Source organism: Lemur catta, chromosome 1 (genome assembly GCF_020740605.2).
Source record: "Lemur catta isolate mLemCat1 chromosome 1, mLemCat1.pri, whole genome shotgun sequence".
Lineage (NCBI taxonomy): Eukaryota > Metazoa > Chordata > Mammalia > Primates > Lemuridae > Lemur > Lemur catta.
In genome coordinates, this window is record NC_059128.1 from 78,649,173 (window position 1) to 78,666,235 (window position 17,063).

At 44.0% G+C, this 17,063-nt stretch overlaps 1 protein-coding gene and 1 long non-coding RNA gene across 2 annotated transcripts in view; one reads left to right on the top strand and one right to left on the bottom strand.

Moving 5' to 3' along the window:
- The first annotated feature begins 90 nt into the window (after positions 1-90).
- Positions 91-7,376, top strand: B2M (beta-2-microglobulin). Its single transcript, XM_045528158.1, has 4 exons — positions 91-199; positions 4,307-4,585; positions 5,152-5,179; positions 6,852-7,376. Exons 1-3 carry the CDS (start codon positions 130-132, stop codon positions 5,163-5,165), a joined length of 363 nt encoding a protein of 120 aa, XP_045384114.1. The 5' UTR covers positions 91-129; the 3' UTR covers positions 5,166-5,179; positions 6,852-7,376.
- LOC123622090 overlaps positions 5,544-17,063 on the bottom strand; it is a 29,033-nt gene continuing 17,513 nt past the window's right edge. Inside the window, exon 3 of the long non-coding RNA XR_006729410.1 lies at positions 5,544-5,677. This is a non-coding gene — a long non-coding RNA (uncharacterized LOC123622090). The remainder of the gene's footprint in view (positions 5,678-17,063) is intronic.

A 17,063-nucleotide genomic window follows, 5' to 3' on the forward strand; every position in this document is an offset into this window, starting at 1 on the left:
GGCGTCGCGCACTAGGAGACGGGTGACGGTCCCCGCCCGTCGGGTCCTGATTGGCGGCGCATCAGCGAGATAAAAGTGGGCGCACCGGGCCGGGCGGACATTTCTGCGGTAGACGGCGTGCTGGTCACGATGTCTCGCTCCGTGGTGGCCTTGGCCCTGCTGGCGCTGCTCTCTCTGCCTGCCCTGGACGCCGTCGTGCGTGAGTCCCCCCCACCCCCTACCAGCCCCTGTTCGGTCCTCTCTGGGTCTCTAACTCCGTGACCTCCTCCCCCAAGTTCTCCTTCCCGGCGGGGAACTAACCCAGGGCTCTAACCCTGGGGAAGCGGTGGGGTGGCCGGGCAGTGTGTGTGGGGGGGGGTGCGAGCCCGGACTCACTCTGTTTGCTCCTTTCCGCGGGGAGTGGGGCAGGGGGGACTGTGGCCTGCGGGGCAGGGCAAGTCGGGCAAAGTTTGGGGTGTTGATAAGCTTCAGAGCGGCCGCGCTGGGGGAGGGTCTTTCTTCCGCTCTTTGGCGGGGCCTCTGGCTTCAGAGCGCAGCTGGAGGGGAGGGCGGGTGACTGGTCCCAAAGGCGCGGAGCCGAGGAGACAGATGTCTGGGGTTTGGGGGGCAGCGCTCGCGTACGCCGGTCCGCGGCAGCTCTGCTTCCCCCGGACCCCGAGGGTGCCCGCCAAGTTCGCCTGCCCCTCGGCACCTGGGATCTGTGTGGGACCACACCGTGGCGAGGAAACGGCGCGCGACGTTGGTAGAGTGCTTTGCGGTGTTACAAAGCGCTTTTGAAGCATGAGCTCACTTGTTCCCATTGCATATCTCTTTAATAATCATAAGAGCTACCCGTTTTTGACAGCCTACTGAGTGCCAAAGCACTTTACGTGCTTCATGTCACTTAATTTTGAAAATGCGCCTAGGATGTAAATAGTATAGTTATCATCCGCATCTCACAGATGAGGAAACGGAGGCACCGAGATTTTAAGAAACTTAATTACACAAGAGCTAAATGGCAGCAGTTGGGATTGAAATGGAGCCTCATCAGGGCCTTTTGCGGAAGCGTGGGCTTTTTGGCTGCTACCTGTGCGTTTTTGCAGAAACACGCCTCCTCACCTTTCCGTGGGGATTCTCCAGAGCCAGTGGGAGGCCGTGGGCCTGCTGCCTTTTCTTCACAGAGGGCTTCCTCTTTGGCGCCTTGCCTGGTTCTTTCCAAGATGTATGGAGCCTCTACTTTCAGTTTTGAAACTGAAGGTTTGTTAAAGTCAGGAAGTTGTAAAACCAGCTGCAAGGGTAATTCAAGATGGTTACCAAGACTGTCTAGGACACCAAAGATCTTGAGCATTTTCTAAATACCGGGCAATATACTGGTCCTTCTAATCTTTTCCCTTCACAAAACCTCTGTGATACAGAGTGTTTTGATAATGAGAAAATTACATTTAGTGCAAATACATTTTCTTTTTCTTTTGAGACAAGGTCTCACTCTGTTGCCCAGGCTAGAGTGCAGTGGCATCAGCCTAGCTCACTGCAACCTCAAACTCCTGGGCTGAAGCAATCCTTCTGCATCAGGCTTTGGAGTAGCTGGGGTTACAGTCTCGCCACCATGCCAAGCTAATTTTTCTATTTTTTTGTAGAGACTGGAGTCTCGTTCGTGGTCAGACTGGTCTGGAACTTCTGGACTTAAGCAATTGTCCCCACTCGGCCTCCCAAAGTACTGGGATTACAAGGCCTGAGCCATCGCAGCTGGTCTCAAATACAATTTATTTACAAAATAAAGAATAATACATATATCATCACCATTACTGGTATTTACTGGTGACATTAGATGTCATTTTTAAAAATAACCTGACATTTTAAAAAAAATTTATTTTGAAAATTTCCATAGTAATGCATGTTATGCATAGATGAGTTCTGGGAGAGACACAAGAAAACATGTAATGGTGATTTCCTCTGAAGGTCTATTTTCCCCTCTGTTCTGTGTATGTGTTTTGTTTTGTTTTACTGTTGGCATAAATTAATTTTTAAGTTAAGCTTCAGAAGCTTAAATAACTCTCTGAAAGTCACAGAGCTAGTAAGTAGTTGAGCCCAGATTCAAACCCTGACTGTCTAATATTTGTCCTCCTCTTAGAAGAGATTACAGTGATGCTGCCTCCTTCCCTCAAAGAAAGAATTCCAGGCAAGGTGAATCTGTGCTCTGACCTCTGTGGCACTTTTTAATGTATTTATTATCAGAAGCTCAAATGCGAGCTCTCTGGTTTATCTTTGCTCTTAACTTTATGAAAAAAAAACTAGGGCTTCATTGGGATTCTCAATCTAGCAGGAGCTAGTGAGGCTGTTGATCTTTCCTTTGATGATAGGGTGTTTCTAGAAAGATACACCTGGTCAAGGTGGCCTGGTACTCCTCCTCCTCCCCAACACCTCTTAGACATGGAGGAATAGCTGCCCTTTAGTGATCATGTACCCTGAATATATGTGTATTTAAAAAGCAAACTATAGGCCAGGCTTGGTGGCTCACACCTGTAATCCTAGCACTTTGGGACGCTGAGACAGTAGGATCACTTGAGGTCAGGAGTTCAAGACCAGCCTTAGCAACATAGCCAGACCTGTCTCTACAAAAATTAGAAAAATTAGCCGGACATGGTGGCGAGCACCTGTAGTCCCAGCTACTTGGAAGGCTGAGGCAGGAGGATTGCTTGAGCCCAGGAGTTTAAGGTTGCAGTGAGCTATGAGCACTCTACTGCCTTCATGCCCGAGCAACAAACTGAGACCCTATTTCTAAAAAAGAAAACCAAAAAAGTATATGATATATATATGTATTAGTGTCAATCTATATATTTAGTAGCAGTAACACTTCCTTTTGGATGAAAAATATAGAAATACAATTAATATTTTCTTTCCACTTCCCCTTGGATGATCTAGTCATGCATACCAATTTTGAAATCACTATTCTATAGCATTAGGCAATGTATTCCTAACCTGGTTAGTTACAGCAATCACCTAAGGGTGCTAATTAAAAATATAAATTCCACTCTAACATATATTACTCCATTTGGTCATAATGGAGAGTATGTTCTCTCCCATTTGCCATAGTTCTTACCTCTCCCTATTGTATTTTATCAAGCCCAACTCAATCATTTAAGGTATTTTCCAGCTCCTATAGGCATTTAGGTTTTTTTTTTTTTTTTGAGACAGAGTCTCGCTGTGTTGCCTGGGCTAGAGTGAGTGCCGTGGCATCAGCCTAGCTCACAGCAACCTCAAACTCCTGGGCTTAAGCGATCCTACTGCCTCAGCCTCCCCAGTAGCTGGGACTACAGGCATGTGCCACCATGCCCGGCTAATTTTTTTTTTATATATATATATTTTAGTTGGCCAGATAATTTCTTTCTGGTTTTTTTTTTTTTTTTTTTTTTTAGTAGAGACGGGGTCTCGCTCTTGCTGAGGCTGGTCTTGAACTCCTGACCTCAAGCAATCCGCCCGCCTCGGCCTCCCAGAGTGCTAGGATTACAGGCGTGAGCCACTGCGCCCGGCCCAGCATTTAGGTTTTGTTTCTTGGTTTTCTAGCTCATGAAATCAAGTACAAATTCAGATAGAGGTTTGGTGTATAAACTCTGGGCAGAAATAAAGAGGTTGTGCTATTTGGTAAGAAGATACCAAGGTTTGATCTGCTTAGGAACCTGAGCAAGGAGATAATAATAATAACATTTGCCACTTATAGAACAATCTCTGTGTGCCAGACACTTTACTATACATTTAATACGTATTAGGAAGTCAGATGTAGAAGTCAGGGTGTAGATTTAGGCAGAAGCAGGAATAAAAAAGAAGGGAGTAAACATAAAAATTGAAGGGGCTGAAACAGGATACACTAACATGAGCAATTTTATGTGGCTACTATGGAGGATGTGTGAAGTGAGAAGCAAAGTTTGAAAAGTAGATTGGGGCCAAATCATGTAGACTCTTGAGTGATGTGTTAAGGAATTCCATAGGTGCTGAGAAGCCATCGAAGGTTCTTGAAAGCCTCCAGGGAAAGGCTTTCAGCCTATCCAGCACAAGATATTGCTAGAAATCTGCTAGAAAAAAAAAAAAACCAAAAAACCAAAAAGGCATGTGTAGAAGAATTATGTGGGAAAGATACTACGTCATGGTTTATTCCTCAAAATGGAAGTGACCTTTTGGGAACATGGAAGCCCGTTTGGCTAGAGTGGAAATGGAATGGGAGAAACAGATCATCAAATTTAAACTCTTGGTGTCTGATGTAGCTTGAGACCAAGTTAGCCCCAAGTGAAATACTCTGACAACATTCATGTCTTTCCCTGATATTCCCCAGGTACTCCAAAAGTGCAGGTTTACTCAAGGCACCCAGCAGAGGATGGAAAGCAAAATTTCCTGAACTGCTATGTGTCTGGATTTCATCCACCCCAGATTGTGATTGAGTTGTTAAAGAATGGAAAGAAGATGGAAAATGTGGAGCAATCAGACTTGTCTTTCAGCAAGGACTGGTCTTTCAATACCCTGGCCCACACTGAATTCGTCCCCAATGAAAAGGACGAGCTTGCCTGCCGAGTGAATCACACTGCTTTTGGTGGGCCCAGGATCTTTAAGTGGGGTAAGTTTTAAGTTCTTTCCCTAGCTGCTGAAAGTTATATCTGAATAGAGCCATAGCATAAAGCTGCTTTGATCTAAAAAGTGTGCATACTAGGGTTGTCAGGGAATGTTCTTAAAGCTCTGATTAGTGGTACCTGCTGAGAGACCTCTGCACACCATGAACCAGTAGTTTCCCTATAGTGAGAGCAGGAAGCAGTGGCACTTGCATGAATGCACATGCACTTCCAACACTTCCTATCTGCTGGCTTCCTCTGGCTTTCCTGGCAGCCCCACAGATATTTAGCACCCCTGAGCATCTCAGGAAGGCATAAGCCTTTGTCTGTAAGTCCCACTATCATAGCACCCTGTAATCCTGGACTCTTCTAGTACTCTGGCTAGATTGGGATCTGAATCTAGTAGGCAGGGTTGGGTCCTGCTGGGTAGTTGTAAACAGGGTATTCTTGGTTAGAAATAGCAGCCTATTCTGCCAGCCTTATTTCTAACAGTTTTAGACATTTGTTAGTACATAGTATTTTAAAAATAAAACTTAATGTTTTCCTTTTTCTTTCTCCTTTGTCTTTTTCATAGATCGAAACCTGTAACCAGCATGATGCAGGTGGGTTTTTGACCTTAAGAAAATGTTTTTTGTTTCACTATCCTGGGGACATAGATAGCTCTAACATGATAACTCTCATTGTGTGGAGGACATTAATCAGGGTAGCATTTCAGCAGGCAAAGAAGAATCCTATAGAGTCACATTCCCTTCTCCTGTGGAGTGGCATGAAGAATGTGTGTGGCCTCAGGTATGGCTCTGCCAGCATCATTGACCCTCTACAGGGAGGGCAGAGGAGTTGCCAGTGGTGTGGCAGGATAGAGGCAGCTGGTTACCCACACCACCTGCAAGGCTTTCATCTTCTGCCATTTCCATATTGGGCAGCTCTGCTGAGAGGAGAGCCTTCAAAATTGAACCACTCTCTTCCTTTCTATAGCAGTTGCTTTATTCTTCAGCCAGAAGGGAGGAGTGACACAGTTCTGCAGATGTCCTATTCCTTCAACGTCTTGTTCAGCCTCAGTGTGTAGGCACTGTGTTTGCCTTTTAGAGGCTCCCAGTCCACTAGAGGAGAGAAATGGAAACATTGTTATAACTCGATATAAAGATACTGTAATAGTTGTATCTACAAGGAGCTCTGAAGCATGAAATGGTACAGTGGCCCACACCTGTAATCCCAACACTTTGGGAGGCCAGGCTGGGAAGATGGTTTGAGCCCAGTAGTTCAAGACCAGCCTGGGCAACATAGCAAGACCCCATCTCTAAAAAAAAAAAAAAAAAGAAAGAAAGAAAAAATTGGCCAGGAGTGGTGGCACACACCTTTAGTCCCAGCTACTTGGGAGGCTGAGGCACTAAGGCAGGAGGATCACTTGAGCCTAGGAGTTCAAGGCTACAGTGGTCTATGAACAGGCCACTGCACTCCAGCCTGGGCAACACAGTGAGACCCTGTCTCTTTTTAAAGAAAAAGAAGAAGCATGAAAGAGGGAGGAACTTGGGTTTCACTGCATCTTTAGTTTGAGTCCAGAAGTAGAAAATCTAGCTTTCTGACAAAATTCTACTACCCAGGGTACCTTGATGATGAAAACCCATTCAAATCTGCTGTTCTATTCTAGGACAGAGAAAGTGATTTGAGAGAGAACCAGAGAGGTTGAGTGATCTCCCCACTCTCGTAGTTACTAAATGTTAGAGCCAGGACCTGGATTCTAATATAGTCATATGTTGCTTAATGAAGGGGACATGATCTGAGAAATTGTTAGGTGATTTTGTTGTTATATCATGGAGTACACTTACATAAACCTAGATGGTATAGCCTACTACACATCTAGGCTATATGGTATACCCTATTGTTCCTAGACTACAAACCTGTATAACATATTACTGTATTGAATATTGTAGGCAATTGTAACACAATGCTAAGTATTTGTGTATCTAAACATATCTAAGCACAGAAAAGGTACAGTAAACATACGGTATTATAATCTTAAGGGACTACTGTTGTATAGGTGGTCTGTCTTTGACTGAAATGTCATACCAGCATTTTTTCACCTAAGATTTTGGGTGCACCAATGAGACAAACTAATGGGAAATACTCTTTGTAATGGGTTTCGAGAATTGTCTGCAGCTACTTCTTTTAAAAAGGTGACCTATACAGCAGAAGTTAGACAAGTTTGGTGATCTATTATTTAAATGAAGTGAATGCATTTGCTAACCTTTTTCTTTCTCTTTTTTTTCCCCTCAGGTTTGAAGATGCCTCATTTGGACGAGATTAATTGCAAACTGTGTTTATTTTTCTTTTTAATATTGATATGCTTGTATACTTCATGCATAAAATTTAGGAAGTTATAATGCTAACACAGACATCATCTTCTTTATAATTCTCTGTTGGGCACTGTCTATGTTTGGGGTATGTAGCACTAGGAGGGCAACTTAGAGGTGGTACAGGTGAGGTACAGAAAAGGGAAGTGAGGAGAGAATTCTCATGTCCAACATCAACATCTTGGTCAAATCTGAACTCTGCAATCACATCTGCACACAAGTAGGATAATAAGACAATTAGGCATGTTTAAGTTAACTTCCAACTTGCTAACTCTGCTTAGATTTTGGGAAAATTTTTAGAAATATAATTGAAAGAATTATTGGAAATTGTTTATAATAGATGAAATATTTTCTCATATGAAATTCATATTTACTTCTGTTAAAGTGGGCAAGATACCATTCTTTTGACTTCATTTTTATTTCACTAATTAAACCACTAATAAATCTTGATGTGTTCTATTTCTTATATATCACTCCCCCTCTTACCCCTTTGTTTTCAAACGGGGAAACAGTCTTCAAGTGCCACTTAGTGAAGAGTGTAAACTGTTGTATGTAGGGTTTAGTTCACAGTGGAAAGGGCTTCAGTGATCTGCATTTTACAGATTAGGAATCTGATGCCCAGTTAAGTTAAATGACTTACGGTAACACAGCTATCTGCTGGGCCAAGCTTCTATATTTTAGCCAGAGCTCTTTTTGTGGGCCAAGACAGGAAGAGTATGCAGACTTTTTAAGAGGGAGAAAAAGTATCTAGAGAATTTAATATTTTAGGAAGCAATACATACACAGTTGTCTCTGGGTATCCATGAGGGTATTGATCCCAGGACCTTCCCCCATGGCTACCAAAATCCACAAATGCTCAAGTCCCTTATATAACACGGTGTAGTATTTGCATGTAATGTATATATATCCTCCTGTATACTTTAAATCGTCTCTACATTACTTACAATACCTAATACAGTGTAAATGCTATGCAAATAGTTGTTATACTGTATTGTTTAGAGAACAGTAAGAAAAATATGTACATGTTCAGTACAGACACAACCATCTATTTTTTTAAAAAATATTTTTGATCCATGGTTCGTTGATGCCATGGATGTGGAACCCACGGATATGGAAGGCCAACTGTATTTGGAATGAAAAATACTAAATTTGAAAATTTCAAGGCATAGTTTATACATGATGACAAGCTTCGTATATTTGTTTATTTAACCAAGAATTTGAGTTAGCTAGTGCTAGGTATTGACCAAGGTGGATAAAACACAACATTGCTCTCAATAGCTCAGTTTAGTGAAGGGGCAGATATGCACTCAAACAATTAAAATATACCCTGGTAAGAATATAGCATAGGTATGCCCAAAGAACTTGGCAATAAGACATTTTGGGCCGGGCGCGATGGCTCACGCCTGTAATCCTAGCACTCTGGGAGGCCTGAGGCGGGCGGATCGCTCGAGGTCAGGAGTTCGAGACCAGCCTGAGCAAGAGCGAGACCCCTTCTCTACTAAAAATAGAAAATTATCTGGCCAACTAAAAATATACATAGAAAAAATTAGCTGGGCATGGTGGCGCATGCCTGTAGTCCCAGCTACTCGGGAGGCTGAGGCAGTAGGATCGCTTAAGCCCAGGAGTTTGAGGTTGCTGTGAGCTAGGCTGACGCCACAGCACTCACTCTAGCCTGGGCAACAGAGCGAGATTGTCTCAAAAAAAAAAAAAAAAGACATTTTGTTGTTCCTTGAACAACAAAAAACTTTAGGGAGGTGTTAGGGAAGACAGCTGCTTGAGCTGAGACTTGGTGGGTAGTGGTTCTGATTGATGGGAGGGGCCTGGAGTTCCCAGGTGTGGGAGCCAGGTAGGATAGATGGATGACAGGTTTGGGTAATTCCAAACAGAGGAGCAAAGGTACCTGGAGGAAGCCTTGTAGGAACTCAGCTGAACAGATTGGAGGGTGACATTCTGAAGGAAAAAAACAAACTTTTTTTCTTTGTACTCTTACATTCAAGACAGAACACTTCTGTGACCAGATGTGTAGGGGTTTTTCGCCACATACTGTTAAAAGAAAACTATAGACAAATTAAATGTAACAGAGTTTAATTGAGCAAAGAACAATTCCCAGAACCAGAATAGTTTCAGAGTGACTTAAGGGCTGCCATGGGGTCAGATAACATTTATGGACAGAAATGGGCAAGTAATATACAGAAAATGGAAGTGGGGTAAAGAAACAGGTGGACTGGTTACAGCTCAGTGTTTGCCTTATTTAAACAGTTTGAACATTTGGTTGCCTGTGATTGTCTGAAACTCTGTGGTACAATCTGTACATATTCAGTTAGGTTACAGTTCACTGTGTATGGAAAAACCTCTAGGCCGAACTTAAAATATGTAAGAAGGCAGCTTTAGGCTTAATTTAACACCAAGCAATCTCCTGTGGACACCATCCTGGTATCCTATAATTCAATTCAATTGGAGGGCTCAGTCCCACATTGACTGTCCCCTAGAGGCCTCAGAGGCCACTCGCAAGTTGTAGGTTGTCACCTATACCTCTGACAGACTGGCTAGAAACCAGGGTTCGATTAATTTGTTAGGATGGCTCATAAAACTCAGGGAAACATTTATGTTTACCAGGCTGTTTTTTTTTTTTAAGACAGAGTCTCACTCTGTTGCCCAGGTTAGAGTGCTGTGGCGTCAGCCTAGCTCACAGCAACCTCAAACTCCTGGGCTCAAGCAATCCTGCCTCAGCCTCCCCAGTAGCTGGGACTACAGGCATGCGCCACCATGCCTGGCTAATTTTTTCTATATATATTTTTAGTTTTCCAGCTAATTTCTTTCTATTTTTAGTAGAGAAGGAGTCTCGCTCTTGCTCAGGCTGGTCTTGAACTCCTGAGCTCAAACGATCCATCTGCCTCGGCCTCCCAAAGTGCTAGGATTACAGGTGTGAGCCACCATGCCCGTCCCTGTTTACTAGTTTTATAAAAGATGTTAAAAAGGATAGAGATGAACAGCCAGATGAAGAGATAGAAGAACGGGGAACCTGCACCCTTAGGGCCACATGTAGCCTTCTAGGTCCTTAAGTGTGGCCTTTTGACTGAACCCAAAATTTCCAGAACAAATCCTTTTATTATAAGGGGTGGAACAGAGAAAGATGAAGATTTTTTTTGCCTCTGTTGGTGCTTAAAAAAGAATAATGTGGCAATCAGAAGGCCACAGTTTCCCCACCCATGCAGGGGTGGGGAAAGGGGAGCTTCCATGCACTCTCTGGGCACATGCCACTCTCCCAGCACCTTCACACATTCAGCAAACAGGAAGCTCAACAAATTTATTGCTCAAGAGTTTTTATAGAGCTTGATCTACGGCACCTGCACTACCTTCCCAGAGTGGTGGGTGTGGCTGAAAGTTCTGACCCTCTAATCCTCTAGTCACTTGGTCTTTTTGGTGTCTGGCCCCATCTTGAGGCTATCTCAGGGCCACACCATAATGAAAGGACAGCCTTGTTAATAAACTATCTAACAGAGAAAGATAAACTATCAAACAGAAACGTAAGAGGAATAAACTCAAAACACATAACTGCCCCTTTGAAGAGAAAACTCACAACACAACTGCCCTTTGTTTTGTTTGATTAAACACCTGGAACTCAACTCATTGTCTTTAAGATTAACCACCTGTGGTATCTCTAAGAGTTCATGTTCACAGCCTTGAAGAGTCCTAAGTGGACAACGGGGGTGCGAGCTCTCCACTCTAGCTCTTGCCAGACCACATTTCAAAAACCCTGATAAGCCAGCCTCACAGAGAAAAAAATAAAATAAAAAACAGATGCAGCAGCTTCACAGCCATTTTGCTATCAGTTGGCAGCAATTGCTTTTTTCCTTTCTCTTCGTCCCCAGAAACCTGTTGTGGGGAGTGGGCTCTGTGGCTAGTGAGTGCACCAGAGCAGGCTTCTGGGAGTTGAAAGAAGAGGTGGGCAGCAGCAGGAAGATGAGACATGTTCTTTATTGTTGGGGGGATGCAGCCATGGCCAGAGCTTGTCCAAGAACATGGTCAGCACTTATATATGGCTCAGAACAATAGTGGCAACACGCCACAGGAAAGGGTGATCACATGGGTTCACACAGGAGATAACACCTTGGTTACATAACCGTGCTAACTCATGCCTCCCCGGAAGGCTGGCAGAAGATACACTGGCAATTATTTTAGTTCGGCCTAAGAAACCTATTGCCTAAACAAATGAATTTCCTTTACATTCCACCCGCTAGGTAATAGGTTTCTTGGCCGACACATGGGCCCACAGAGAGGTCCCTTGGGCGCAAAGGCCACAAAAACAATATAGGGACTAGCATAGTATTACCAGACTATAGCAAACAGCTCCTAACATTAGGAGGGTCCAATACCAGGATGATGAGAGACGTCCCCACCATTGTTGCCATGGGTTTCCAGTTAACTGTTGGATGGCCTGTACCTCACCATCAACTTCCTTCAAGGCAGGGGAGATATCTCCCTGGTGATCAGGTATACATACACAGCATTCAGTATGTATGACTGCGCATGTGCCCGCTTGGGTTGCAGTAAGAAGATCATGGGCCATGTGGTTTTGAAAAACCACTTTTCTCATCTGGGTGACTTCACCCACGGGGAGGGTCAAGGCCTGCCTGGTTTGATTCAGGGCCCAAGCAGTATGCTCCACTACGGCATTCACTTCTATTTCTACCTTAATGTCTCCACCCACCCCCAGGAAAAAGGATGGCTACCGGGTAAAACCACCATGGTGTCCATTTCACCAGATGCCAATGGGAGAACACAGCATCCCAGTTATGTAGCTTCTTGGTAAAGGTGGGGAGGACCTTACCCAGGATGTATAGCCATCCCCATGTGCATCTTCCTGTCCAACAAGCAGGAAGATAAAGCCACTCATGTCTTCCACATACCCACAAAAATCCTGGGTGCAGTCCCCACCAAAGGTTTTCCACTCCACCAGTGGGAGGCGTTATTATTTCGAGTAATGTTTGCACAAAACTCTTTTGGGATCCATCCCATGGTGCGGTTTCTCAATCCCATTCCCTGTTCTATACATAGGGGTGTCACTTGGCGTAGTTCTACTTGTTTCCCTAATAGCCAACCCCAACTGTCCCAAATGGCATATCGCCAAATGGGATGTGGGTGCAACCCTGTGAACGGGGTTGTAGTCAGTGTCCTGGGGCCCTCACGTGGTCCGGAAAGTCTAGTTCTGCAGAGAAGCAGGGGTGATGCTCTAGGGCAGGCTGCTGGCAGTTTCCACCAGGAACTCCACGCAGACCCAGCACTGAGAAATGTTTGTGACTTGAACATAAGTGTGAGCCCAGGAGGCGATGCTGTTAGCCTGGATTACCCTGGTCAGTGAGAAAGAGCAGGCAAGGGACCACTAAGTGTAACTCACAAGCTTCAGGCAGCACACAGGCTACCTGTCCGTCCTGGGACAAGATTGTGGCTGGAATTGCCTTTTGTACTGGGCGATGGTATTACACAGTCTCACCTATAATAGGTTTGGTGGTGTCAGGTGCCAAGAAAAGGGGAAGCCGAGGAATTACCCAAAGGGCAAGAACTAAAGTGCCCGTGAGAAGGGTGCCCTTTCCATGGTGGCCCGCCATGACTGTCACCGATTGCTGCTCTGGGGTGAGCATGGCAGGTGACACATTGGAAAGGTACCATAACCCCTCCCCCCATGGGGCTAACAGACCAATCTACTGGGGTTTGGGGCCTGTTATACTCCATGACCGTGTCCAGGTTTTTGTCTCTCCTTCCTTGAAGGGAGTTGGGGCCGGAAGCAGAACAGTTCCATCCTGAGTTACCTGGGGTCGCATCAACAGGTCCTTGGCAACATCTGTCAATCAGATGGGGGTGGTCTGCTTGTAGGTTAAATAATGTAAGGGGGCAGGCCCACCGTCTCAGGCTGCTCATTTAGTGCCGAATGGCCTATTCCAATCTCCCTGTCCAATGTCAGAGAGATGGGGGAAAAGTTCCACTTTTTAGCTTCCCCTTCAATAAACCACAGTATCACTCTATCACACCAGCGGCCTGAGGCCGGTAGGGTAGGGCACATGAGCTATCCATTCAATGTCCATTTGGCGTGTCCACCATTGGACTTCATAGCCCATAAAATGACTACCCCAATCACTTTCTATAGTGAGAAGTTGCCCATATAAAGCAGTTAAATGTTCCAATGCCTTAATGATAGATGTTTGGTCAGCTCGGGCCACCGGGTAGGCAAAAAGGAGGCCGGTAGCGGCATCAACCACTGTGAAGGCGTACACCACCATGTTAGACAGAGGCAGGGGACCGACACAGTCAACCTGCCATCTCTCCAAAGGATGGTCTCCCCATCGGACATGTCCAGGAACAGTACGGAGACGCCTACAATGTGGATGCTGTTGGACACATAGATCATACTGGCAACAAGCTGTTCAAAAATCTGCCATAGGTATGTGTAGACTCCACCTCTGGTTCACTTGAGCCATAGTCTTTACACTGGCATGGCCCAGACAATGGTGTAACCACAGGGCTTTGTCAGCTGGCAAGGGTGACTTGATCCATTGCACCCTTGCTGGGGTGTAGACCTCATTATTGCTGGGGCTGACTAGAGATCTATAGTCCTGCCTCAGCCTTCCAAGTAGCTAGGACTATAACCATGCACTATCATGTCCAGTTAATTTTTTTTTTTTTTTAGTTTTTGTAGAGATAGGGGTCTTGCTATGTTGCTCAGGATGGTCTCAAACTCCTGGCCTCAAGTGATCCTCCCACCTTGGCCTCCCAAAGTGCTGGGATTACAGGTGTGAGGCACCATGCCAGGCATAGCTTTTATTATTTGAGTACATGTTTGTTATTTTAAAAATATAATGTTTATATAAGCAGAAAAAAAAACTTGTTAATCCTACCACCCAGACATAAATACTTATCAGTGTTCATTTTGCCGTGGCTAGCTTTTCAGGACATTTTTGGTGTTTGTATTATCTTTTCAACAGTGGTTATTGTTAAACAATAATTTGTATTTCTTAATTTTGTCACTTTCCCTAAGGAAAACATGTCATAAATGGAAACAATACAGAGAATTGGCAAATATCTTTTCTAGTTTTTGTCAACAACCACTTTCACAATATTTTTGAGCTGTTGCTTTTCACTTGTCTGTCTTATATTGTAAACCCTTGAAGTAAAATTCAAGGTCTTTTTTTAATAAAATAAATATTTTGTTTGTGATGTAGCCATCAAGGTTTTAGGGGCAAAAATTAGCCTTGCCTTTCTCTCAAGACTGAAAAAAATTGAAGACTAATGTTTGGTTCCTAGATATCTTAAAAGAAATCAGAAAGTATCTGTGAGTACCTTCATTGGAAACCTTATACATAAAAGCTATTCTGATACTTCAGAGAGCTACAAGAAGGGCTGACAGGAAAAAAACCTAAATACAATAAAAAATAACAGGTGAGTATGTACCAAGCACTTCCTATGCACTAAAATTTACACATCGGCTCTCATTAGTTGGATGCAGTTATTCATCTTCTTCAGTCCTCCACAACACAGATGATTAAAAAGTCTAAGAAATTGAGAAGATATCTATATATCTTTGGTAAAATACACAGGCTCAACTGAAACCCGCAGTGTTGTGTAGGCTTCCCCTCCCCCCTGGACCACTTCCTCTGTTTACTGTTTTCACTCAGAAAAGACAGAGGACTTTTGCTGCTTCACAAGGACACAGTGTCTTTTGAAATGATTTTCTAGGTATCTGTTATGGTTTGAATGTTTGTCCCCTCTGAATCTCATGTTGAAATTTAATCCTCAATGTAACAGTATTAAGAGGTAGGGCTTTTAAGGGTGACTGTCATGAGGGCTCTGGGTTAGTGGATTAATGGGTTATCACAGGAGTGCTTGGGTTATCATGAGAGCGCTTTAGTTATCACAAGAGTAGGCCTGTTATAAATGCCAGTTTGGCTTTCTCTCTGAGCCCCTCTTGCCTTGTGATGACTTTAGCCATGTTATGATGCAGCATGAGGCCCTCAAGAGAAGTTGACCAGATGTGGCTCCTCAACCTTTAACTTTCAAGCCTTCAGAACTGTAAGAAATAAATTTCTTTTCTTTATAAATTGCCCAGTCTCTGATATTCTATTATAGCAACAGAAAACAGACTAAGACAGTATCCTTAGTTATCTGCAAGTTTGCATACCATTTTCATTATCTGAAGAGACAGTGAGTATCTCTGGAGTTCTTGCACAAGCAAGCACTGAGCCAAGGATTTGGATGTGAGTTATTATGAAAGGGCTCCCAGGAAAAAACAGTAAGGGAAGGAGGGGATGAAGGACAGGGAATGGGAAGAAGCCAAGTGAGAGTGTGATTTCAGAAGTCTCACACTCAGCCTACTTACACAGGGAGCTCTAGAACAAAGGACATACCTCAGAGTTTGTCCTGCCTTAACGCAAAGGAACTGGGCTTTCTTACTCCACATCGGTCTGTCTTTGGCTATACGGGGTTGTGGAATGGGGTGAAACATAAAACTCCCAGATACTTCCAGTGTGTCTGAGGGTAATTTGCAGGTTGAGGGTAGCCTGCAGGTGCTAGCTGTTAGCAGCAAAATATGAAAAACCTGGGGACTGGCTCACAGAATCAGATCCAGGTGAAGCATCAGTTCTACCGTGAGTTTCCTGTTAACATTCTCTCCTGGGCCCATGACACATGCAATCCGAAACTCCTATTACAAGTTCAAAGCTTCTAAGGGGCTAGCATTAAAGTGTGAATGCCATTGGACTCAGACCTGAGTTTGAATCCTAATTCCACAAAAGGAATTGAAAAAGTCACATTACTGACTTGACTCTTTGTCACCAAAGCCACAAAATGGGATAATTATTCCTATATCATAAAATGTACTTTCTGCACCATTTATTTACTCAATCATGTGTTCAATAAATATGGTGTGTCTACTCTATGCCAGGCATTATTCCATGGTTGTTCTGAGAAGCAGATGCAATGAGAAGGGCTATATAAGATGTAAGGCTCTAGACAACTGCTTTTCCTTCCAGTAGTTCTTCATTTTCATAGCTCATTAGAGCAAATTACCACAGCAGGCAGATATAGGATGGGTATCTCTTATCTGAAAAGCCTGGGACCAGAAGTGTTTCAGATTTCTGATTTCTTCTGGATTTTGGAATTATTTGCATTATACTTACCAGTTGAACATCCCTAATCTGAAAATCCAAAATTCAAAATCGTTCAATGAGCATTTTTTTTTTCTTTCTTTCTTTTATTTTTGAGACAGAGTCTTGCTCTGTTGCTCTGGCTAGAGTGCCGTGGCGTCAGCCTAGCTCACAGCAACCTCAAACTCCTGGGCTTAAGCAATCCTTCTGTCTCAGCCTCCCGAGTAGCTGGGACTACAGGCATGCACCACCATGCCCGGCTAATTTTTTTCTATATATATTTTTAGCTGTCCAAATAATTTCTTTCTATTTTTAGTAGAGACGGGGTCTCGATCTTGCTCAGGCTGGTCTCGAACTCCTGAGCTCAAACGAGCTGCCGGCCTTGGCCTCCCAGAGTGCTAGGATTACAGGCATGAGCCACCACGCCCGGCCTCAATGAGCATTTTCTTTGAGCATCATGTTGGCACTCGAAAAGTTTGAGATTTTGGAGCATTTTTATTTCAGCTTTTCAGATTAGGGATACTCAACCTGTACAAGGGAGAACTTGTCACTGAGCTGGTAAAAAAAGAAGCTAGGGAGGAATCCCTTTCCCTAAAGGGCTTTGGGTAAAAAGGTGGTCCTCACTCACTCTAAACAGTTTCTCCAAGGGCAGGCCTGCAGGCACAGCTCTTTCCCAGCAGCCTCAGGATTTCTGAGAATGACCTTCATTTTCAGAGAATTCTGGACATCTAATTGCATTCTCAGGAGCTTCTAGTCCTGCCTCTGCCAAAGTTCATCCTTATTCATCTTTCTTAACCTGTCCTGGTCTCAGTTTTCTTACCTCTAAAATGAAGGTTTTTCAGCCACTAACTAGTGATAGCACAGTAAGCAAGTCACTTCTGTAATTGAGACTTATCTGCCAGATTTTGAGGACAGGGACTCAGCATCCAAGCTCAGGATTGGCAGACTGAGGTGGGCACAGTTCCCAAAACTCCTGTGTAGATTAGACTTTTCAACTC